Raw genomic sequence first — 24,810 nt, forward strand, 5'->3', positions numbered from 1 at the left:
AGTCTGTCCCAGTATTTATTTATTTATTGCATTTGTACCCCACATTTTCCCACCTATTTGCAGGCTCAATGTGGCTTACATAGTACCGTCAAAGGTGTTTGCCCAGTCGGTGGATAACAAATACAAAGTTGTATAGTGATCATATGAGGTATAAGTGGAGGGTCGAAATGGATGAAGATTGTGTGTTGTTCTGTGCGATCATAGTCATGCTGTGTTGGTAGGTGAAGAGGGTTACGTGGGGTCATTGTGATTTCCTGAAGTTCAAGTGGTCGTGGATTGTTTTCACAGCTTTTGGGAGCCCATTCTATAGTTGTGCGCTTATGTAAGAGAAGCTGGCTGCATAAGTTGTTTTGTATTTCAGTCCTTTGCAATTTTGGTAGTGTAGGTTTAGGTAGGATCTTGATGATCTGACTTTGTTTCTTATTGGTAAGTCTATGAGGTCTGTCATGTATTCTGGGACTACGCCGTATATGATTTTCTGGGACTACACCGTATATGATTTTGTGGACTAAGGTGCAGATTTTGAAGATAATCCGTTCTTTGATTGGGAGCCAATGCAACTTTTCTCGGAGGGGTTTGGCACTTTCGAAGCATGTTTTGCTGAATACCAGCCTGGCTGCTGTATTTTGGGCAGTCTGGAGTTTTTTTATGAGTTGTTCTTTGCAGCCCGCATAGATTCCGTTGCAATAATCTGCATGGCTTAGGACCATTGATTGTATTAGGTATCGAAAAGTTGCTCTTGGGAAGAAAGGTTTTAATCGTTTGAGCTTCCACATTGAATAGAACATTTTCTTTGTTACAGAGTTTACTTGACTGTCGAGGGTAAGGCTGCAATCGAGTGTGACACCGAGTATTTTCAAACTGTCCGAGGTAGGGAGGGTATGTCCTGGAGTATTTATGGTTGTGGGTTTGTATTTGTTATATGGAGAGGAGAGGATGAGGCAATGTGTTTTTTTCGGTGTTCAGTTTCAGTTGGAATGAGTTTGCCCAGGAGTCCATGATGTTCAGACTATCGTTGATTTTGTTGGTTATTTCTGTCAGATCATGTCTGAAGGGGATTTATATTGTAACACCATCTGCGTAAATGAATGGGTTAAGGCCTCGGTTGGATAAGGACTGTGCCAGTGGAATCATCATCATGTTGAAGAGTATTGGTGGTAATGGTGATCCTTGAGGTACTCCACAGACTGCTTTCCACGATGGTGATATGTTTCACTTTGATTTTACTTGATAAGTTTTGGTGGTTAGAAAGCCTTTGATCCAGTTAAGTATGCTTCCTTCAATCCTGAAGTGGCCTAGTATTCTTAGTAGTATGTTGTGGTTTACTATGTCAAATGAGCGCGACATGTCGAACTGGAGGAGGAGTATGCTTTTGCCTGTGGCAATCTCTTGCTTGAATTTGGCCAGGAGGGTGACTAGGACAGTTTCGGTGCTATGGTGGGATCGGAATCCTGATTGTGAATTATGTAGTATTGAGAACGTATCCAGGTATTCCGTAAGCTGTTTAGTAACGAAGCTCTCCATCATTTTTACTACTAATGGGAATTCCAGTCGGTAACCTTATCAGGTCCAGGACCCACTGATCTGAGGTAATCTTGGTCCACTCCTTTAGAAAGAGGGAAAGACAGGAGGAAGTGACGTCAGCAGAGCGAATGGCCGCATGATCGCGGAGCTCCGTCGCACCAGAGCTAAAAAACGCATCTTTCCCCCTCCGATAGCGGCGAAATCGATAGCAAACTGTCGCGGAGTGTAGTTGAATGACAGTATAATATCGCGAAGAGATGCAGGCGAGCCAGGCGGAGCCACCTCCCGACACTCAGAGCAATGGGGAGGCAAGCACAGGAGTAGACCTCTTCCAAACGCAAGAATCGACCCCGCGAGTAAATGATTTCCCGGAACTCCAGGAGTGGATGCAGGAGATGCGATCGAACCTCAAGGCAGTCCGACAGGAGATCGCCAACTTGGGGGCAGAACTGCGGGGAGAAATAGCAGGATTAGGCCGTAGAGTAGATGTGGCGAAATCCCGAATAGATGACCAAGGAGAAGCGCTGCAATCGCTATATCTACAGGTATCTGATCTTAGACTTGGTCAACAGCAAATTAACAACAAACTAGAGGACCTTGAAAACCTTGGCAGACGCTGCAACCTACGTTTTAAGGGCCTGCCAGAGTCCCCGCTCTACCAGGATGCAGAAGCAGTGGTCCAGAAAATAGTCAGTACCTTGCTGTCCACACCGGATGCCCTGGTGGCGCCAGAGTTAATAAATCCTGAAGAGATCCCACAGGGCATTGGGCCTGATGAGAAACAATCGACCAAAAGACATTATTGCCTGTTTCTGCAATTTCAAGCTGAAGGAAAGAGTGCTGAAGGCAGCAAGGCAAACAAAAGACTTCCAATGGGATTCCTATAACATCGAAATTTATCAAGATTTAGCCGCAGCTACGTTAAAGAGGAGAGTGGATTTAAAACCTGTAACGGCGCATCTACGCGAATTGGGCATACGATACAGATGGGGCCATCCCTTTGCTTTGATTTTCTATAAGGATGGCAAGCAGCACCATGTCCAGACGGCAGCGGAAGCGCGTGCAGTGGTCCCAGATAGAGTCAGAAACAACCCCGATGCTAGAAGGGCGCCGATGAGATGGCGAGCAAGATTGCCGCCCAAAGTGGCAACGAATGGGGCGTAAGAGACTCCAGTGACAGCAATCCACGCATCGCCTCACGTGAGATCGGGAACTGCTATGACGGAAGACCCTGAGAAAATTGCGATTGGCGGCGACAAGATGAAGTCAATTAAAGGATATATCAGAGATAGACATAAGATGATGCATAGAGGGATGTTTCGTGAAGAATCTTGGCGCTGAGTTGCTCCGGCACCCAGACATGTAAGCAGTGGATATATATGTGAAGATGATGCTGAGAGAGGGGGGGGGGGGGGGGGAAGGTAATTCAAGTTGGAGAAAATGAAGGGTGCAGGATGGTCATTTCCAATCCGAGTACCATCCGCTCGAATATGGAAGCGGTGCTCAGATTTAGAGGGGGGAGGGGTAGGAGGGTAGAGGGAGTTCAGGGAGGGGGGGAGTGGGTGGCGGGTTGGAGGGGAGATGGGGGGACAGAAGGGAACACTACAGGGGGCGGCGGACAGCATAAGAGAAGACCACAGAGAAGGGTTGATGACACTTAGACTCGCGACTCTGAATGTGCGGGGCCTTAATTCACCTCAAAAGAGGAGTCAAATGTTTAGAGACATGTTACGCCTGAGGGTAGACATCATGTTTGTCCAGGAGACGCACCTGCAGCACAGATATGAGAAGTTATTAAGACACAAGCGATACCCTCAACTGTACTGTGCTTCAAGTACAGATGACAAAAAAAAAAGAGAGGAGTTCTCATCGCGCTTTCGGGTGCGTACCCGTGGATCATACAGGACAGTATAAGGGATAAGAAGGGGAGGTATTTGGTGATTGCAACTTTATATAATGTATATTATACATTGATATGTGTATACGAGGGGCAGGCCAGCTTTTTGGAGGGTCTTGAAAAAGTGATACAAGAAAAAGCAAAAGGCTCCCTATTGATTGCAGGAGACTTTAATCTTACATTAGATCCCCAGGTAGACAACTCGGGAGGCCAGGCGGGGTACGCCCAGCGGGATCGCCATAGGATATGGGGTTGGATGGGGCGCTGGGGGCTCATAGACTTGTGGGAGATTACACCCACTACTCCCCAAAATATAAGTCTTATTCTAGAATTACTGGTTAGGAGATAGAGGGGTGTGGGATAACAAAGGACATACAGATTGAGCCATGCACTTAGTCTGACCACTGCTTAATATGGATGGAGGTACTAATAGGGGGAGGGCATAAAGTGCGCAGAAATTGGAGAATGAATGAAGCTATGTTGTTAGAACCCCAAACAGTCCAAGAGATAGAAAAATATATAGTAGAGTATATTGCTATCAATGATATAGATGAGGTCCATCCTACCAGCTTGTGGGAGGGACTCAAAGCGGTACTGAGAGGAAATCTTATTGCACTGCAAACCCACATACATAAGACTAAGAAAATAAAGGAGGAGGCGCTTCGGGAGGAATTGGCACAGCTAGAAAGAGATCATAAAGCGAATATCCTAGACAATCAAAAAATAGGGGAGATTCGCCAAATCAGGGGGCAACTCAATGAGATGCAGATGGCAGATATTGCGCTGCAATTACAGGCTGCGCAACAAGAACATTTTGAATTTGGTGACAAAGCCAGCAGGCTACTGGCACTTAAACTTAGAAAGAAAGAGCAGCGTAACTATATAACAGCTATTAAGGATAGCGGGGGAGCCCATCTAACGGAAACAGACAAAATACAAGAGTCCTTTTGGGACTTTTACTATCAATTATATCAGGATGAGCACACAACAACCCAGGAGGAAAAAGAGGTATACCTGGAGGGAGTGGCGCCACAGCAGGTATCAGGGGCGGAGGCAGAGAAAATTTCAGGGGACATCATACTAGAAGAGGTGGAAGAGGCCATAGCTGACCTATCAAACAACAAGGCCCCGAGCCCCAATGGATTTCCCATTAGGTTTTATAAAGTGTTCAGTAAGATACTAGCCCCTGTCCTGTTGAAGGCGATTTCCTCCTTTGGTAATGTTCAGAAACGACCTTATTCGTGGAGAATGGCGGAGGTGGTCCTCATATTAAAACCAGGAAAGGACCCACAACAATGCAGCTCATATAGACCAATCTCGCTGCTTAATACAGATTATAAGATTTTCACAGAACTTTTGGCATGTAGGCTGCGGAGGCTGATGCCGCACCTGATTCATGAGGATCAGGTGGGCTTCATTGAAGGCCGGCAAGGCTGTGATAACATTCGATGCCTCCTACATGTGATCCAGCAGGTTAGAGATGAGACCACCCTGGTAATACTGCTCTCAGTAGACGCCGAGAAGGCGTTCGACTGGGTGGACTGGACCTTTTTGTTTAAAATGCTGCGCCAGGTGGGCTTGGGGGACAGGTTTCTCCATTGGGTGACGCTGCTGTATACTAGCCCCCTGGCGGCACTGAGAATTAATGGTTCGAGGTCTAGGCTGGTTGAGCTCCATAAAGGTACGTGGTAGGGATGCGCACTCTCTCTCTTGCTATTCGCCTTGTCTATAGAGCCCTTAGCTAAAACAATAAGGGAGCATGGGGGTATACGAGGTGTGATCAGAGGTAGGAAAGAACATAAGATTATGCTTTTTGCAGACGATGTCTTGATGACGCTGGCCAATCCAACCCGGTCCCTCCAATCTGTCATGGCAGTGTTACAACAATATAGCCGTATGTCAGGTTTTAAAATTAATGTTGCAAAATCGGAGATACTTAATATCTTGACGACCCCGCATGAGGCAGAGATGATAAAAAGGACTTACCCATTTGTGTGGGCAGCAAAGTCCATAAGATATTTAGGTGTCCAGATTACCGCCAAGGCGGAGAATCTTTTCTCTGCTAACTACCCAAAGAAGGCCCAAGAGCTATTTACAGAACTAGACAGGTGGGAGGGTCTTAATGTATCTTGGACAGGAAGGATCAACGCAGTCAAAATGATTCTTCTGCCAAAGCTACTATACCTGTTTGTGGCGCTGCCAGTGCCGAAACCACGCTCCTTTTTTAGGCAACTTAACTAAAGAATGTTCGCGTACATCTGGAAGAAAAGACCTCCCAGGGTGCAAGGTGCAGCGATGTACCAACTGCCAAAGGTGGGGGGCATGGGAGTACCCAATTTTATCTCTACTATCAGGCGGCTCAGTTAAGAGTGCTGGCTGAGTGGGAGCCGCGAAATACAAAACAAATGGCTCCATTGGGAGAGGGCATGGATGGGCATTCGTTACTTGGGTAATACGCTGTGGAGACGGAAAGAGGACATACTGGCCGCAGCACGTAGGCTCCCGATAGGAATGAATCACCCGCTCTACACCTGGCTCTCAATAAGGAAGAAGGTATTCCCCGATAGACTGTATTTGTTGCAGACAGCTATCTGTGCTGCCCCGGGTTTCTCATGGGGTGAGACTGAAAAAGCATATCAAATCTGGGCGACTAAGGGCCTATGTACACTAGGGCAAGTGTGGGAGGACGGGAGAGTAAAGGGATTTGAGGGGCTAAAAGATGACTATGACCTAGGTGAAAGAGATATGGTCTATTATCATTGCTTGAGGAGCTATATGCTTAAGAAGGCTAGCGAGGAATTGGATCTTGCAGAAACTGGGCTGGAGCGAGCACTGAGAGGGGAAGGGGGAAAGGGGAGCATAACGAGGATTTATCGGGCACTATTGCTCCTGACTGCCCCTGTAGAATCGTATACCCGTAGATGGGAAGATGTCTTACAGAAAACACCCTCGGCGGAGTGGTGGGGGAGTAGCTTCAGATACTTGTTAAAGCCGTCTATAGCCCAACCACTGATTGAGAACGAATATAAAATATTATACTGGTGGTACTATACTCCAGAGAGGTTACACAAGATCTACCCAGGGGTCCCCACAGACTGTTGGAGAGAATGTGGAAACTTTTATACATATCTGGTGGGAATGCCCAAAAGTGCAAACATTCTGGCAGCAAGTGCTGGCAAAGGTCATTAGTCTGGGTAAAGGGGTATATCCGGCCAGTGCAGAATATTGCTTGCTACATGTGCGTCCACCAGGTTGCTGTGCGCAGGACCATAAGCTCGCTATAATTATATTTGCAACAGCTAGATTAGTCCTGGCGCGAGCATGGAAGCAGGTAGAGGTTCCATCGATGCACAGGGTGGGTCTTAAGTTGGACCATATATATCAGATGACAAAATTAACAGCACTAAGGACAGGGCACATTCAGAAGTTTCAAAAAGTGTGGGAGCCTTATGAGAAGAATAAAGATGTCTTTGGCCCGCTGACTGATAGAGGGGGGAGGGTTTAGGGATTAGGGGCTTGAGAATGAGGTGATTTGCATATGCTAGGAGCAACATGTTAGATTGTTAAGACGTTTTGTATTAAATGTTGCACGGGTTTGCGCACCCAGAAAGTTGTTGCTTTTGAAAATACAATAAATTAATCTTAAAAAAAAAAAAAAGAAAGAAAAAAAAAAAGAAAGAAAGAAAGAAAGAAAGAAAGAAAGAAAGAAAGAAAGAAAGAGGGAAAGACATCCTCCTATTGCAGGCAAGGAGGAGGGGACCGGCGTCCCATCGTTGTGGAGGACCCCCTGAACTCCTGGCCTTGAACTGGCCCCTGCAGAATGTTTGTATGAGCGAAAGAAGTTCCTCTGCTGAAAACGGGCACGTTGAGAAAACCCAGCAGAGCTCCCCCGGCGATACCTGCGAGCTTCACGGAAGCGAGGTCTGGAAGAGGAGGGAAACACAGAACCCTTGGAAGAAGGCCTCAGCCTATCCTCAGGTAACTGCTGGAGTTTAGATTCCTCCAGGTCTTTCACAATCTTCTCCAAATAACAGGAGGCCCCGAAAGGGTAGCCTCACTAGCCTTTGCTTAGAAGCCATGTCAGCCGCCCAATGCATCCACTTTAGGCATCCCCAAAGGGGCCAAGTGCTCCTCACGCAGAGGGTAAAGCTGACCCATAGCCCTGGCCACTTTCACCGGGGTCAGACCATTGAGCAGAAATAAGCTCTTGGATGGAGTCATGCACCGGAAAGGCCCGAGTAGGTTTCTTAGTACTTGCCATCCTAAGATTAACAGGGGAGGCCTCGCCTTCAGCAGGATCATCAATCGAGAGCGCCTGCAAGGCGTCAGTAATGAGAACTGGCAGCTCTTCGCGGTGGAAAATCCGAACTGCATTGGGATCATCCAAATCCAGTGGCAAAAAGGCACCCTCCTCTGGATCATCCGTCCCTGAGGGCTTGCCAGATCCCTCAATAAGGAGCACGCTTTACATAGCCCTGCTGCTGATCTGCGTTTACCACAACGGGAGCAGCGCTTAACTCCTTCAGCAGCCATCGTCCAACAGGACGGGAATATAGCAATAAAATGGCAGCTTCGCGCCAAAACTTACCACAATCGGAACAGCATCCGCGGGACCTCCATGGAGGAGCTGGGCACCACTCTCACCTCAGAGGATCAAGTCAACGAACTACGATCAAGCTGCACAGAACCAGAATCACTGTAAAAAGCCTCAGAACAGCCACGCAGTAAAAGCGTGCTCTTTTTTTTTTTTTTTTTTTTTTTAACGCTGTAAGGAAAGTTGGAGGCAGGCAGCAACAGAGGGACTCCGGGAGGCGGGGGGAATAGGTAAGGCAGGGAAAGGGCGAACATATATGCCTTTAAAGTGGGCACCACCAGCCACAACACCACTGCTCAACTGGCAAAGCACAGGAGCCACCCCAGGCAGTCTGAAATCCAGGAGCTGATCAAGCTACGTCCACACCTGCTGGGAGATAGAGAAATACTGAAGGAAGTTGGGGCTAGCCGTCCAAGAGGCACTATGGTTTTTCAGTGTTCTCTATCTCCACCTGCTGGTAGGCGGATACAACCCATCAGTTAATGGATAAATCTGCTGCTGATGACAAGGAATGTACAGTATTTCATGGTCTTCTTCCCTCACTCAGACACATTAGCACCCGCTTTAGCAATACTTGCACATTGGTCCATAGTCCAGACCCCACCTCCACTTTTCGAGGGGAACTACAAAAAAGTCAATGCATCCTATTGGCGGGCCTGGAAGTTCGGAGGAATTTCTTGTTATAGGGTTTCGCCTCTACCACCACTTAGCTCTTACCCCCCAATGTTATTTCACTGTGGGGGTCAACCAGGCTACAATTTCCAGCAGCTTCCGTTTTGGGGTAATTAAGATCCAAGCATATCCAAAGGTCCCAGTCACTGCAATAGATTCCCCAGATCACCGGGGTCATTAAACTTCCTGTTGCCATAATGCCAACATAATGTCCGTCCAGCACTTTGACCCTCTTTTGAGGCAACTCCGTCAATGCTTTAGAGGTCTGCATTTAACATCAGTTTCTCATCCATATGAGTTCTGGCACTCAGACCTGACAAAGAATTCCATATAGGGTAGATTAGGGTCTTAGCCCTTTCTCCGCTGCCTGATCTTTTCTCCGATCTCAATTCCCCTTATCAAAGGAGTCATTTCCAACTTTCAAACATCCTCCATTGACATCCAATTATATCCTTGAGTTATTAGTTATTATAACCCAAAGTAAGCTGTAGTCATGTCATCGCCACTGCAACCAATAATCAAAGTTATAGCAATTAGTCACTCATCTCGGTTGCTTAAAATTTGCTTTACAAATTGTTGAGCTTCTTGAACCGAGCTGTATATTTTTGCAGTGGACTGGTAAAAAATCTTCAGCTTTGCCGGATATAATAGTGCAAACTTGATTTTGTGCTGCACCAACTGGGAACAAACCAGCGAGAAATTCCTTCTCTGTGTAGCTACCGCCATTGAATAATCTTGAAAGCAGAGGATTTTATGGTTGTTGTAGCTCAACCCTGCTCCTCCACGTATAGCTTGCATAATTGCAGTGTTGTGCACAAAACTGAGCACTCTGCAGATCACGACCCTTGGTTTTGTGGAGCTCTGTCTCAATGGACCCACACGATGTGCCCGCTCAATTATCAAGGGCCCCATATCTGCTGATAATTTGAGTTCTTTCATCAGCCACGACTCCAAAAAGGTGCGAAGCTCCTTGTCCCCTAACTCCTCGGGGAGACCAACGAAGCGCAAATTATTGCGCCTAGACCTATTTTCAAGGTCTTCTATTTTTTTCTGCTTGAGTTTCCACCATCTTAAGCATTTTGGAGTATTTATGTTCCATGACAGAAACCTGGTCCTCCAGGACCCCAGTTCGCTGTTGAAAGTTTACCATGTCCTGGCTTAATTGTGACATATTGTTTTTTAAGCCCTCCAGTTTTGAGTCCAAACCCTATAATTTTTTATCTAGAATCGCTTCCAGGGCGATTGTCACTTCCCCATAATTTCGGCCGCCCACGCTGAGCTGACCGCTGATCCTGGCTGGCTTGACGGGGCCGCCATCTTGTCCTCCACGATTTTACTTTTTTTCTTTGTCCCTTCGGATCGATTTAGCCGCCATCTTGAGTGCCAGACTCCAGCTCCAATCGTTAGTCAATCAAGGAAGGTTTACTAGCAGGTACGACTCGAGAACAGCACTCTGTATTGGGGTTTAGTATCGGGAATTGCCAGAAGGAGCATGGAGCAGAGCTTTCAGCGACCGCTCTCGTGCATCGTGTCACGTGACTCCCGAAAATTTTACACTTTAATTCAATTACAATATGTGAAAGCTGTGTCTTAAGAAGCTGGTCCTTTATGCATAAGATAAATTTACTCTTGGGTTTTAAGACACTAGATGCAGTTACTGGTCTTTGCCACATACAAATCTGCTGCAAAAAGCAGCTGAAGGCAGAACAAATAAGTCCTGAGAACCACACAAAGAATAAGCATGCACTTTTACCCAGAAAACAAAGTTTGATTTTCAAGTTAAGTGTTTTTATGGAATTGCTGTAGGATGATAATTGTAGAGTTCAATTGTCAAAATTTTAGAGGGTGGGGCCAACAGGCTAAGGACCTGAAAATTGAGGGATAGCACAGGCAGGGCACCCAATACTCTTGTTATTTTGTGGTCAGATCTGTGCAATTTGTCAAGGATGTCGATGCTTAAATCAAGAAGTATCAAAGTAGAGAACATATGGCACTTGCTTTTCACATCTGGACTCAAAGTCACTGCATAAGACTGAGGCAAGATCAGAAGAGGAACTGCCAGAGTGTTCCAACAAAACCTTGTGCTCTGCTTTCTATTCAAGTTACTTTGTGGTGAGCCTGGAGTCAGTTCAGCCTGTCTCTTCAGGCTCACAAGGCCATATGTTTATAGCACTTCATAGCACTTGCGCTCCTCCTGATTATGTTCTAAAGCCAAAAAAAAAATAGAGAGAGACATTTTGCCTTGGTGCAATCATTCACAATATTTCTTTCACATGTCATATGCACGGCCTGAAGCCTGGTTTCATTTACACTGTGGACCATTATTTCTCAAGAGAAAAGAAATACTTGAAGAACACTTTTTCTAAACTCAGTCTATCAGCAGCAATTTTCAGAAAAATAGGTAGAGGCTTTTGGACTGAGTTGAGCTTTGCATAGTGTATTCAACCCAAGGCCATTAAAGTACCATGCACTTCTGAGTTTTGACACAGGAATAAGACAGAGTAAAATGAATCTTGCCTTGAATAATTGTTTATCACATAACTCAAAACTGACAAACAATGGATGAGTTTTGGAAAAGTGCTCTTCAATTAACAGTTTAAGATTGTCTTTATTTGAAGACGTGAATAGAAAGAAAAAAAGACAAAAAAAAGTTTGAAGACTATGAAGAATGTATTCTTTGAAAAGTATCTGTAATATTTTGTTTTTAATCTATTCAGCAAAGCATAAAAAAAAAGAAAGCTGATAGGCTGAGATTACAGCATGCAAAAAGGGACACACATGCATGCTCAGGACATCACACTAGTTCTAAGCTCTGGTATAGCCGTCATTAGACAGAGCCAGGATGATCACTACCCAGCTGTATGCCCAATTCAATCCTAAATGTCAATGGAGAAAATTACTTGTAAATAGCTTTGATCTGACCCAGATAAGGCAGTATAGAAAGTTCATGAACATCTGAACTGGTGTGCAGGTGTTTCAGGGTAGGGTTAGGTAAGGGTTCACATTTATGTGCACACTTTTCAAAATATACACATAAATTATCCCAGATTTGTGCATGCTGCATACATACTTTTTCAAAAATTTGATGGCACCCACACAGAAAGGTGTGTGTAAATACTTGCTCAGTTATAAAATTACCCCCAAAGTGTCAATTTCAAATGAAATGGTCATTATATATAATTTATATTTATCCAGCTATGAAAAGTATAACTTGTGGGATTACTATCACTTTCCATCTTAAACACGAGAAAATTCAAACCTGTAGGCAGCCAGTCCATACCCCATAACATTTTGTTTCCTACAGCAGCTCTGATGGTCAACTATGCAGCAAGGATTTACAAAACTGTGCTGCAAAACAGAACTGTACATGCAAAGAATTTTGACTGAAAATCTACTTTAAACCGGTCCCTTAAAAAAAATGGAATCCAAAAGTTTTCTCTTTACTAAATTGCCTTTTTGTGCCCTCCTTTTCCTTCTCTTCCCTCTCACTGCGATCAATCCTCTCTAAGACAGGTTTTCTTTATCACTTCTCTTCCCTTTTATTTCTCTATACTTAATTCTTATGCCTCCCTTTTTAAATTTTTTTATTTTATTGAAAATCATTGAAAACATACAAACATAGTCCAGCTAGCAAAGATACACAAAAAGAACACACCAAATCCTGATCCTCCCCTCTACCCCTAAACACAACCCTGAGGTCCCTTCCAGAGAAAGTATGTCAGGATGGCAATAAGAAGATTAACAGCTGAGTAAATAAGGCTCCATTCATGCACGGTTTGATGGATTAGACCTACAAGTCTGGTAACCATCCCAGGTCCTATGGAACCAGGTTAACTGCTCAGTATTAATAGTTGTGACTTCCAACGCCACGCAAAATAATCCAATTTAATTCTTATCCCTCCCCAGTCTGTTCTGCTTACATACTCTCCCTTATGCACTTACCCTACTGCTCACATCACTGCAGTTTTGAGCTTTTACTGGTATTAGACTTGGTTTATAATTTTAACAGTATGGCGGGGAGAAAATAGCTTAGTGATAAGAGGTGAGAGAATATGCAGCCTGACCAAGAAAGAAGCATAGAGACAGGGTGGTAGTTGGGGAGAAGGGCACTAAAAAGAAAGACTGCAGAGAAAAACTGGAAAAAAAGAAAGAAAAAAGTTTGCAAGAAAAAAGGAAAAAATGCGCAACAAAGCACAGTGCTGAGAAAAACATCTGTGAACTCCAAGTATAACCACCATGATGCCCATGCAAATCTCTCTCATGAATATTCATTGTGGGTATCTTGAAAACCTGACTGGCTGGGGTGCCTCTAGGCCCAGGTTTTGGAACCACTGCATTAGGGTATAAAATTAAACAGTTATGTATATTTTGAGACAAAATAATGTATAAGACTTATTAATAATCAAAGGATGTGAAATAGTATATGAATCACTATTTTCCAGTTAATTGGTTAATCAGAATCAGCTGCCTAAACAATTGGGAAACTGTTGTCCTATCTTGAAGAAGTTCAAAAGTCTTTTTTTCAGGATTGGTAAGATGCCATGATGAAAAGAAATTCCAGAGGACCCACAAAACAGAGTAGTTACACTCATCTGTATGGACAGGGTTAGAAGATAATTTCTAAATACTTGGGACTTCAATGTTCTCCCTCTCTCTTCTCTCAAATGTCTTCCGTTCTCCAGTATACAGCTGTTAAGTTTTAACTTGGCAGCTATCACTTTGCCCATGTTTCCCCTCTATCTCCCAACACTGGCTTCTTTTCTCTGCAAATCTTAAAATTTAAGATTCACACCACTGTTTACTGAGCTCTCTTCATCAGTTAACTCCCCATCTTAATGGGCTAATGCTACGTTATACTCAGTCACTTTCCCTACATTCCTCTTGGTTTCTCTCCTTTCTTTCCCTTCTCCTTTGCTCCTCCATCTGGTCATTTCTCAGAACTCTTGTCTTTTCCTACCTGGGTCCTCCACTGTGAACTCCCTTCCACCTTATATTTGGTCGAGAAATCGTTCCACAAGTTTAAAAAAAGTTATCAAATAAGAGTCAAAGCTCTCCACTTTGTTTAGACTGTTCTATCATTTGTATCTCCAGCATACTTTACTGTTTATATAGTATTTTATAAATTAAAAACATTGAAACTAAAAAGACTATCAAGACCTGGAGGTTTAAGCATGCATTTTGCTTAATTTGTGGTGCTGAGTGGCAACACATCCTGACCATCCACCTTTGCCTTTCCCTACTTCTCATTCTTTTAACAATTGCATTTCCTTTTCCTGATTTTATATTTTGTGAACCACTTTGCTGCACTTTTTGCCTGATGGGAGGTTTAGTAATCCCTGAAAAATAAACCAACTCACACTTACAAATGAAAAAAGATTACAGCAACTCTTCCAGTTTGCTCTTTGGGTAAGCTAGGCAGAATATTTGCAGACATCGCTCGCTGTGGATGGTATGTAGGTTCATTCATCAACGGAATGGGAATGGTATTCATTGGAGCACTGAAAAGTTCTTGTACTCACAAATCCACCTCAGAATGATGTGCCTACGTAGTGCTTGTCCATGTCGTGACCTCAAACTCAGCACGAGCAACTCCCTTTGGCATCGCAACCCACAGTTTGTTAAGTGCTGCACTGGAGGATAGCTATGAAGAAACCACTGTACTCTAAGACTACTGTTTACCTTAGGTCAGCCAAAACGTTTCTGAAATAATGTGCTCTGAACAAATGAATTATATATTGAACTCTTCAGTCACAACAAAAATTGATTTATTTGGTGAAACCCAAACATTGTCTTCCAGTGTAACAACCTCATTCTACCAAGCATGGTGGTGCAGATTTAGTGAGGTGCTACTTCAAGACCTGGGTGGTTTGCCATCATTGCAAGAACCAGGATTTGTCAAAATCCTAGAGACTATTAGACAATTCATCCATGAACTGAAGCTTAACTGAAAACGGGCAATGAATAAAGACTGACTATAAACATTCAAATACAGAAACAAAGAAAACAACAGCAGATAATGACCATATGGCCTATCCAGCCTGCCCATCCATACCAACTATTAGTTTCTACATCCTTTCCTCTCCCTTAGAGATCTTCTGGGCTTGCCCCATGCTTTCTTGTATTCAGATACAGTCTTTGCCTCCCTTACCTTCACTGGGAGGCCAACCCATATATCCTCCACCATTTCCTTAAAGTATTTCCTTAGATTACTCCCAAATCTATTCCTTTTTACCTTCATCTTATGCTTGCCTATTACAGAGTGGCTGCATACAAGTTTTTGTTTTTTGGATTGGCCAGTTTCAAGCCCCAACCTAAACCTTATTCAAATGTTATGGCAAGATCTGAAGTGAGCGATTCATAGGAAGCAATCCTCAAATGTCACAGAACTGAAACATTTTGTATGAAAAGGGTCACAATTACTTAAGGCCAATGTGAGTTGGATCAGTTACAGGAAATGTTTAGTTGAAATTACTGTTCACAAAGATGCCAGCAACTACATGTTTTCACGTAAGAATACTTAGTCAACAAATATTCAACCATAACCAAAATACATACCTTTTGAGTTAATTATTCAATAGTTTTATATTTCTCTTTTATAAGGGTTTAGATTACCTAATCACATTTTGAGTATAAAATGGACTAAAATACAGACCACTCTAGAGGTTTCACTAAAATCTTCAGCATTGTACAGTATACCCTGCAGTCATAGTTTGGGACTTAATACATTCTTAATCTCTGAAGACCATGTCTATTTTCTCCCCAAACCACAAATGTGACAGATGTCAATGATTCATGTGTAATTGTTTTTATGATTCTATACTTCCATTTATTATATTGAAGATGTTTATCACACATTTTCAAAAAGCATTACAGTACCTTATAGAACATGTCTCGCAGGTCATCCTTTGGACTAATCCACGATGCAACAGCATCACAAAAAAATATAAAATCCTGAAAAATAAGTACTATATCTCAATCCCAAATGTCAAGTTTTGTCATCACATATTAAATGCCAATATAACATTTTTACAAATCACCATATTATGATCCAAAACATTTACATAGTAACGTGTTACAATCTATAAAGAAAATAGAAGTAGAAAAAGCAATGTAAACTATTTATATTTATGGAAACAAAGAGGTGATATTTTTAAAAATATATATAGTAAACTTTATAAATATTATCCAGTACCAATGATAGACTTAAAGTTCCATAGCTTACTATGGAACTTTGTAAGTCTAAGTGCTTTGAAAATACACCTCTATGTATATTAACTCATTCTAACTTTACTCATACTAGTAAATAGAAGCAACCGTCTTTGTATATTGAAATAACAGCAATTTAGTAACTGAAATTCATAATTTCTTCTATTAAAATGACAGCCTTAGGCTACTGTTAAATTCTTTGATTAGGTGATTAGAAAATAAAGGCTAATCTTTACAGCACAAATATGCTATTGTTCGATTCCCCATCCTCATAGTATACTAAAATATGGATGTCTCTTGTTATCCTAGTATGTAATTTCAAGCCAAAGAGCTGCCAAGCAACTATTACTCCAAACACACTGCCTGGCTCATACTTCAAATTTTGAGGCAGCGTTTATATTTTTTTCTTAAGTGCTCTACAATAAACTTAAGTAATTCACTGCAGCATAGCTCCTAATTGAAGGAAGAAGGAAAAAATTGTGGCTGAAGGTGACACACAACTCAATGGACTCCATTACAGCTCTGCTTCTCTCTTCAGTTCTGGTAACAGAGTTTTGACTGGAAAGAACTCCTCCAAAAATGGAAAGTGAAACTAATATCTTCATAGAACAGATGTTACAAATATATATATATATATATATATATATATATATATATATAGATAGATAGATAGATAGATACATACCTGTATCAGGTGTTCTCCGAGGACAGCAGGCTGATTGTTCTCACGACTGGGTTGACGTCCACGGCAGCCCCCACCAACCGGAAGAAAAACTTTGCGGGCGGTCCCGCACGCAGGGCACGCCCACCGCGCATGCGCGACCGTCTTCCTGCCCATGTGCGACCGTTCCCGCTCAGTTGAATGACAAGCAAAGGAATGAGTAAAACGCAACTCCAAAGGGGAGGAGGGAGGGTAGGTGAGAACAATCAGCCTGCTGTCCTCGGAGAACACCTGCTACAGGTATGTATCATTCGCTTTCTCAGAGGACAAGCAGGCTGCTTGTTCTCACGACTGGGGTATCCCTAGCTCTCAGGCTCACTCAAAACAAGAACCCAGGTCAATTGAACCTCGCAACGGCGAGGGCATAACAGAAATTGACCTACGAAGAACAACTGAGAGTGCAGCCTGAACAGAATAAATCGGGTCCTGGAGGGTGGAGTTGGATTCAAACCCCGAACAGATTCTGCAGCACCGACTGCCCGAACCGACTGTCGCGTCGGGTATCCTGCTGGAGGCAGTAATGTGATGTTAATGTGTGGACCGATGACCATGTCGCAGCCTTGCAAATCTCTTCAATAGTGGCTGACTTCAAGTGGGCCACTGACGCTGCCATGGCTCTAACACTATGAGCCGTGACATGACCCTCAAGAGCCAGCCCGGCCTGGGTGTAAGTGAAGGAAATGCAATCTGCTAGCCAATTGGAGATGGTGCGTTTCCCGACAGCGACCCCATTCCTATTGGGGTCGAAAGAAATAAACAATTGGGCGGACTGTCTGTGGGGCTGTGTCCGCTCCAGATAGAAGGCCAACGCTCGCTTGCAGTCCAATGTGTGCAACTGACGTTCAGCAGGGCGGGTATGCGGTCTGGGAAAGAATGTTGGCAAAACAATTGACTGGTTAAGATGGAACTCCGACACCACCTTTGGCAAAAGCTTAGGGTGAGTGCGGAGTACTACTCTGTTATGATGAAATTTGGTATAAGGAGCATGAGCTACCAGGGCTTGAAGCTCACTGACTCTACGAGCTGAAGTAACTGCCACCAAGAAAATAACCTTCCAGGTCAAGTACTTCAGATGGCAAGAATTCAGTGGCTCAAAAGGAGGCTTCAACAGCTGGGTGAGGACGACGTTGAGATCCCATGACACTGCAGGAGGCTTGACAGGGGGCCTTGGCAAAAGCAAGCCTCTCATGAATCGAACGACTAAAGGCTCTCCAGAGATGGCTTTACCCTCTACATGATAATGGTAAGCACTAATCGCACTAAGGTGATTCCTTACTGAGTTGGTCTTGAGACCAGACTCTGATAAGTGCAGAAGGTATTCAAGCAGGTTCTTTGCAGGACAAGAATGAGGTTCTAGGGCCTTGCTCTCACACCAAACAACAAACCTCCTCCACTTGAAGAAGTAACTCTTCTTAGTGGAATCCTTTCTAGAGGCAAGCAAGACACGGGAGACACCCTCAGACAGACCCAATGAAGCAAAATCTACGCCCTCAACATCCAGGCCGTGAGAGCCAGAGACTGAAGGTTGGGGTGCAGAAGCGCTCCGTCGTTCTGCGAAATGAGAGTCGAAAAACACTCCAATCTCCACGGTTCTTCGGAGGACAACTCCAGAAGTAGAGGGAACCAGATTTGACGGGGCCAAAAAAGCGCTATCAGAATCATGGTGCCGTGGTCTTGCTTGAGCTTCAGCAAGGTCTTCCCCACCAAAGGTATGGGAGGATAAGCATACAGGAGGCCGTTCCCCCAAGGGAGGAGAAAGGCATCCGACGCCAGTCTGCCGTGTGCCTGTAGTCTGGAACAGAACAGAGGCAGCTTGTGGTTGGTCTGAGAGGCGAAAAGGTCCACCGAGGGGGTACCCCACTCTCGGAAGATCTTGCGTACCACTCTGGAATGGAGCCACTCGTGCGGTTGCATGACTCTGCTCAGTCTGTCGGCCAGACTGTTGTTTACGCCTGCCAGGTATGTGGCTTGGAGGAGCATGCCGAACTGGCAAGCCCAACGCCACATTCCGACGGCTTCCTGACACAGGGGGCGAGATTCGGTACCCCCTGCTTCTTGATGTAATACATTGCAACCTGATTGTCTGTCCGAATTTGGATGATTTGGTAGGACAGCCGATCCCTAAAGGCCTTCAGTGCGTTCCAGACCGCTCAGAGCTCCAGGAGGTTGATCTGAAGATCTTGTTCCTGGGGGACCACACCCCCTGCGTGTGGAGCCCATTGACATGAGCTCCCCACCCCAGGCGAGATGCATCCATCGTCAGCACCTTCGTGGGCTGCGGAATTTGGAATGGATGTCCCAGGGTCAAATTGGTCCGAATTGTCCACCAGTGCAGCGAATTGCGGCAACTGACGGACAGGCGGATGACATCTTCTAGATTCCCGGTGGCTTGGCACCACTGGGAAGCTAGGGTCCATTGAGCAGATCTCATGTGAAGACGAGCCATGGGAGTCACATGGACCGTAGAGGCCATATGGCCCAGGAGTCTCAACATCTGCCGAGCTGTGACCTGCTGAGACGCTCTGGTCTGGGAAGTGAGGGATCGGGAAGAAAGGCCTGAGCCGTCTGAGAATTCAGCAGAGCTCCTATGAATTCCAGAGATTGGACTGGCTGGAGATGGGACTTCGGGTAATTTATCACAAACCCCAGCAGCTCCAGAAGGTGAATAGTGTACTGCATGGACCGAAAAGCTCCTGCTTCCGAGGTGCTCTTGACCAGCCAATCGTCGAGATATGGGAACACGTGCACCCCCAGCTTGCGTAGATATGCCGCAACCACCACAAGACACTTCGTGAACACCCGTGGTGCAGAGGCGAGCCCAAAGGGCAGCACACAATACTGAAAGTGCCGTGTCCCCAGACGGAATTGGAGATACTGTCCGTGAGCTGGCAGTATCGGGATGCGAGTGTAAGCGTCCTTTAAATCCAGGGAACATAGCCAATCGTCTTTCTGAATCATGGGGAGAAGGGTGCCCAAGGAAAGCATCCTGAACTTTTCTCGCACCAGATACCTGTTCAGGCCTCTCAGGTCTAGGATGGGGCGCATCCTCCGTTTTCTTTTCCACAAGGAAGTACCTGGAATAGAATCCCTGCCCTTCCTGCCCGGGTGGCACAGGCTCGACCGCATTGGCGCTGAGAAGGGCGGAGAGTTCCTCTGCAAGTACCTGCTTGTGATGGGAGCTGAAGGACTGGGCTCCCGGTGGGCAATTTGGTGGAGTGGAGGCCAAATTCAGGGTGTATCCACACCGCACTATTTGGAGAACCCACTGGTCGGAGGTTATGAGAGGCCACCTTTGGTGAAAAAGTTTCAACCTCCCCCGACCGGCAGGTCATCCGGCACGGATACTTTGATGGCGGCTATGTTCCCCTGGATCCAGTCAAAAGCCCGTCCCCTGCTTTTGCTGTGGAGGCGCAGGGGGCTGCTTAGGCGCACGCTGTTGACGGGAACGAGCGCGCTGGGACTGTCCCTGTGCCTGAGGAGGCCTTCGGGCCGGCTGGGTGTACCTACGCTTGTTGTAGGTGGATGCTGAAGGCGCCCGGTGGGAGAGCTTGTCCAGAGCGGTTTCCCGCTGGTGTAGGTGGTCCACCAACTGCTCGACCTTCTTGTTGAAAATGTTATCCCCTCGGCAAGGGACATCTGCCAGCCACTGCTGGGTGCGGTTCTCCAGGTCAGAGGCACGCAGCCATGAGAGTCTGCGCATCACTATACCTTGGGCCGCAGCTTGAGATGCTACATCACAGGTGTCATAGTTACTCCTGGACAGGAACTTTCTGCACGCCTTCAGCTGCCTGACCACCTCCTGAAAAGGCCTGGACAGCTCCGGAGGGAGCTTGTCGACCAGGTCCGCCAATTGCCGCACATTGTTCCGCACGTGGATGCTCGTGTAGAGCTGGTATGATTGGATGCGGGTCAAGAGCATGGAAGATTGTTAGGCCTTCCTCCCAAACGAGTCCAGAGTGCGAGACTCCCGCCCAGGGGGCGCCGAGGCGGTATCCCTCGAACTCTGTGCCCTTTTGAGAGAAGAGTCCACGACCGCCGAGTCATGACGCAATTGAGGCCGCATCAACTCTGGGTCTGAGTGGATCCTGTATTGGGTCTCCGCTTTCTTGGGGATGGTGGGATTAGATAGTGGCTTCAACCAGTTCTGAAGCAGTGTCTCCTTAAGGACATTGTGCAACGGCACCGTGGAAGACTCTCTAGGTGGTGATGGATAGTCGAGGACTTCGAGCATCTCTGCCCTCGGCTCATCCACAGTAACCACGGGACAGGGAATGCTGATGGACATATCCCTGACAAAGGAGGCAAAGGAGAGGCTCTCAGGAGGCGAGAGCTTCCTCTCCGGTGAAGGACTGGGGTCGGAGGGAAGGCCCACAGACTCCTCTGAGGAGAAATATCTGGGGTCCTCCTCCTCCCCCACAAGGTCTCCTCCTCGGTGTCGGACATGAGCTCTCTCAGCTCAGACCTCAACCGGGCCCATCTCGACTACGAGGAACCACGTCCTCGATGATAGCGTCGAGCGGTGGACTCCCGCGCCGGCGGGGACGAATCTCCCTCCATCAACGTCGACTCCACCTGCGTGGCGGTCGTCACTGGCGCCGCAAGCGGCGTCGGAGGCCTCAGCATCGGGTCAGAACACACCGGCGCTTCCATCAATGGCTTGGAGGCACTCGTCAAGGCCCGCTGTCGGGAAAGGCAGAGGGGCCGGTGCAAGAAGCTGCTCGGGTCTAGGAGACGGTACCGAGGTACCCGCGGACTCACGCAGCGACACCTCTTCGACCGAGGGGGAACGCTGCTCTCAGCACTGCCGCTTCCTGGGCGTCGAGTCGTCCCTCGATGTACCGGAGCTGGCAGTCCTGTGCGCCGTGGGCTACCGATGACGGTGCTTCTTAGCTTTCTAGCGATGCTAGTCATCTGTGCTCGGTGGAAGAGACGAGGAGGAGGTAGAACCCCCCCCGGCCTCGAGGTATCGGATCCGACAGGGTTCGGTCTCCGATGGCCCTGAGCAGAGGGAGTGGCCGGGGCAGACTGCCCGCGCGGCCGCACACCCCCGCCGTCACCGGCAGGCCAGCGAGCCAAAGGTACCTGTACTCCTGGGGTCGATGCCAGAGTTGGCGCCGACTTCGTCGAGATCGGTACCGAAGACCCGGCCGTCGACACCGATGCCGTAGAGGTCGACGTCGAAGGGCCGGCGCAAGTTCCAAAAAGACGTTCCCGCAGAACTTACCTCGCCACCTGTGTCCGCTTTCTTAAGCCGAGACACAAGGTGCACGTCTTGGAATTATGCTCCGGGCCGAGGCACTGGAGACCCCAAGCGTGAGTATCGGTCTGCGAGATCTGCCGGCCGCACCGACCACACTTTTTGAATCCGCTCGGGACCTTTGAGGACATCGACCGAAAAATCGCGTCGGCGAAGTCAAAATCGTCGATGGTGGCGGTGAAAAGCACACCCGAAAAAGAAGAAACGACCGCGCGGCCACAAGGCCGCGACGATGCGCCCTCGCGGCTAAAGAGGAAAACTCTTTTTCGCTGTGTTTTTTTTTTTTTTAAAGAAAATAAGACGCGAACGCGTACTCAAAAAGAGAAAAAACCGTGGCTAGGCCACAATCCGGTTTCCGGGGCTGACTAAGAGAGAGACGGGAACATGTCTCTCTCCAGCGCGGAATAGAAAAAAAACTGAGCGGGAACGGTCGCGCACGGGTGAGAAGAATGCCACGTATGCGCAGTGGGCATGCCCTGCGTGCGGGATCGCCCGCGAAGTTTTTCTTCCGGTTGGTGGGGGCTGCCGTGGACATCAACCCAGTCATGAGAACAAGCAGCCTGCTTGTCCTCGGAGAAATATATATATATATATATATATATATATATATATATATATATATATATATATACACACATACATACACATATAATCTTTTTAAAAAATCTAAAAAAAAAGAAAAGGAAAGCCATTGTGTTGTGATGATCTATAATAGTAAACATGGATTAGATTTTTTTTTTTTTGATATGCAGCAGTAGATTGCTTTTGTTTTTAAAATAAATAGCCAGCGGGAAACAGGAGGTGATAGTGCCTCTGGTGAGACCCCACTTTTAGAGTGCTGTGTACAATTCTAGAGACTACACCTTCAAAAGAAAGGTACAGTATGGGGTTGGTCCACAGAGTGGCTCCTAAAATGGTCAGTTGTCTTTGTCAGAAAGAGTATGGGGACACATTTAACTCCCCCCCCCCCCCAAGAGTCTCTTATAGGATTAAGGTGAAATGGGAGATTCAGGAGTAATCTAAAGAAATATTTATTTAAGAGAAGAGTGGTGGATGTGTGGAATATCCTCTTGGTGGACGTGGTAGAAACAAAGATTATCTGAGTTCAAGAAAGCATGGGCTAAGCACACTGGATCTCTAAGGGGGATGAAAGAATAGAATGGAATAGCAGACTGGATAGACAATATGTTGTACTAGTAAAAAAGGCCTGTTTCTTAGCGCAATGAAACGGGCGCTAGCAATGTAATGAGTTCCTGCCATTAATGTTTCCACGGTTGTATTCTGAATATAATTGTTGTTTACATGTGTAAGATTTCTTTATATACAATATTTTTTGTGTAAACTGTGTTACAATGTGGTAAAAATTTTCCTTGTTCAGGCCCTTCAATCAGTTTAACAATCACATCAGAAGAGCTCCTTACTCGTGAGAATGCAACATACAGTTGCCCATGTGAGAGAGAGTGACAGTGTGTTTTACAGTGTAAGAGAGAGATACACAGAGTGACTGAGTGTGTGTGTGTGTGTATGTGTTTGAGTGACAAAGTGATTAAATGTTTGTCTTCCCTTCCGTTCTGTGCACTTGCCTCCACTGATGTTCATACCTCCCTGATTGTTTGTTAGAGATTCAATCCACTCCACTTCCCCCCTCCAAGTTCCGTTCTGTCTGATTGGTTCTTCGTTCCTGTGACGTTGTGTTTGTTTGCTTGGCAACTATGCAGCGTTCCATTTCCTCGACGTGAGTGCGGGGACAGTGAGAGCCAATGAAACGCCGAACTACAGACTTATGAACCCTACACTGCAACAGTGCCACAGAGTCAGCTTCAGAATGTTGGAGGTGCTTTTTATTATATAGATTTGTCATAATTTGATATGTTTGTATGTATTTGTAGTATTCTGGAAACATAATCAGGTACTTTAACACTTGGTTCCCGAGGAGATCACGTGATGTGCTGAGGAGAGCGGAGGCAGGAAAGCTCACCTCTTAGGCCGAATCCCCCATCCCGCCGACAAAATAGCAGCCTAGCACTCCTTCGAGCCAACATTCGCTGAGGTAGGGGTCGCGCAAGTGAATGGACCCTTTTATTACGCGATTGGAATCAAAAATGCCTCCGAAATCGACAAAAAAAGAAGCGGAGAGGCCCCGCGCCGCAGACTCCAAAATGGCGATGAGCCCGCAGCCTGAGGCGCCAACCTCGATGTTCTCTCCGCCACAGCTGCAACAAATTACCGACGCAGTTAAGCAAGCCCTGGAACCGCAATTACAACAGCTCTCTGGGCAAATGAAAGCGGTGGAAAGCTTGCTGGCTGACACGACCCGACGAACCGGAGAATTAGAACAGAGAGTATCATCTGCTGAGGATGAACAGGCGGGCATGACAACGGAGCTTGAAGATCTAAGACAAACGGTGAAAAAACAATCGCAACAACTTGATGATCTAGAAAATAGATCGAGAAGGGGAAACCTTCGAATTATAGGAATACCAGAAACAGTGTCAGATCGTTCCCTGCCCTCTGTATTAGAAAAATGGCTCCAAACGGAATTTGCCTTGTCTGATAGTATTGGCGCGCTTTGCCTTGAACGAGCACACCGCGTGGGCCGCAAGATAGACAGTAACCAGAGACCTAGAATGGTAATGATAAAAATACATAACTTTATCCACAAAGCAGAAATCCTTAGAGGAGCACGAGAGAAACGCAATACACTGGCTTTTGAGGGGTCGCCAATTAAAATCTTTCAAGATTACTCTCCTGCGTTGCAAGAGCGACGGCGAGCTTATGGACCTGTTTGCCAAACACTGGTGGATGCTAATCAAAAATTTATGTTAATATACCCTGCCACACTGCGAATCAATTTCCAAGGTACATGGCGAACATTCTTAACCCCGAAAGATGCGCAGGACTGGCTGGCAGCGAATCTCAATGTCAAAGAAAATAAGATT

At 46.0% G+C, this 24,810-nt stretch overlaps 1 protein-coding gene across 2 annotated transcripts in view; it reads right to left on the reverse strand.

Annotated features, from left to right (window-relative positions):
- The window catches only part of TNPO1 (transportin 1), a 541,716-nt gene that overhangs the window by 20,480 nt on the left and 496,426 nt on the right, over window positions 1–24,810 (reverse strand). For both annotated transcript variants that reach the window (XM_030193299.1, XM_030193300.1), the window contains exon 23: window positions 15,564–15,638. In XM_030193299.1, coding sequence (XP_030049159.1) covers window positions 15,564–15,638 — 75 coding nt within the window. The remainder of the gene's footprint in view (window positions 1–15,563; window positions 15,639–24,810) is intronic.

The sequence above is a fragment of the Microcaecilia unicolor genome, chromosome 2, assembly GCF_901765095.1.
Source record: "Microcaecilia unicolor chromosome 2, aMicUni1.1, whole genome shotgun sequence".
Classification (NCBI taxonomy): domain Eukaryota; kingdom Metazoa; phylum Chordata; class Amphibia; order Gymnophiona; family Siphonopidae; genus Microcaecilia; species Microcaecilia unicolor.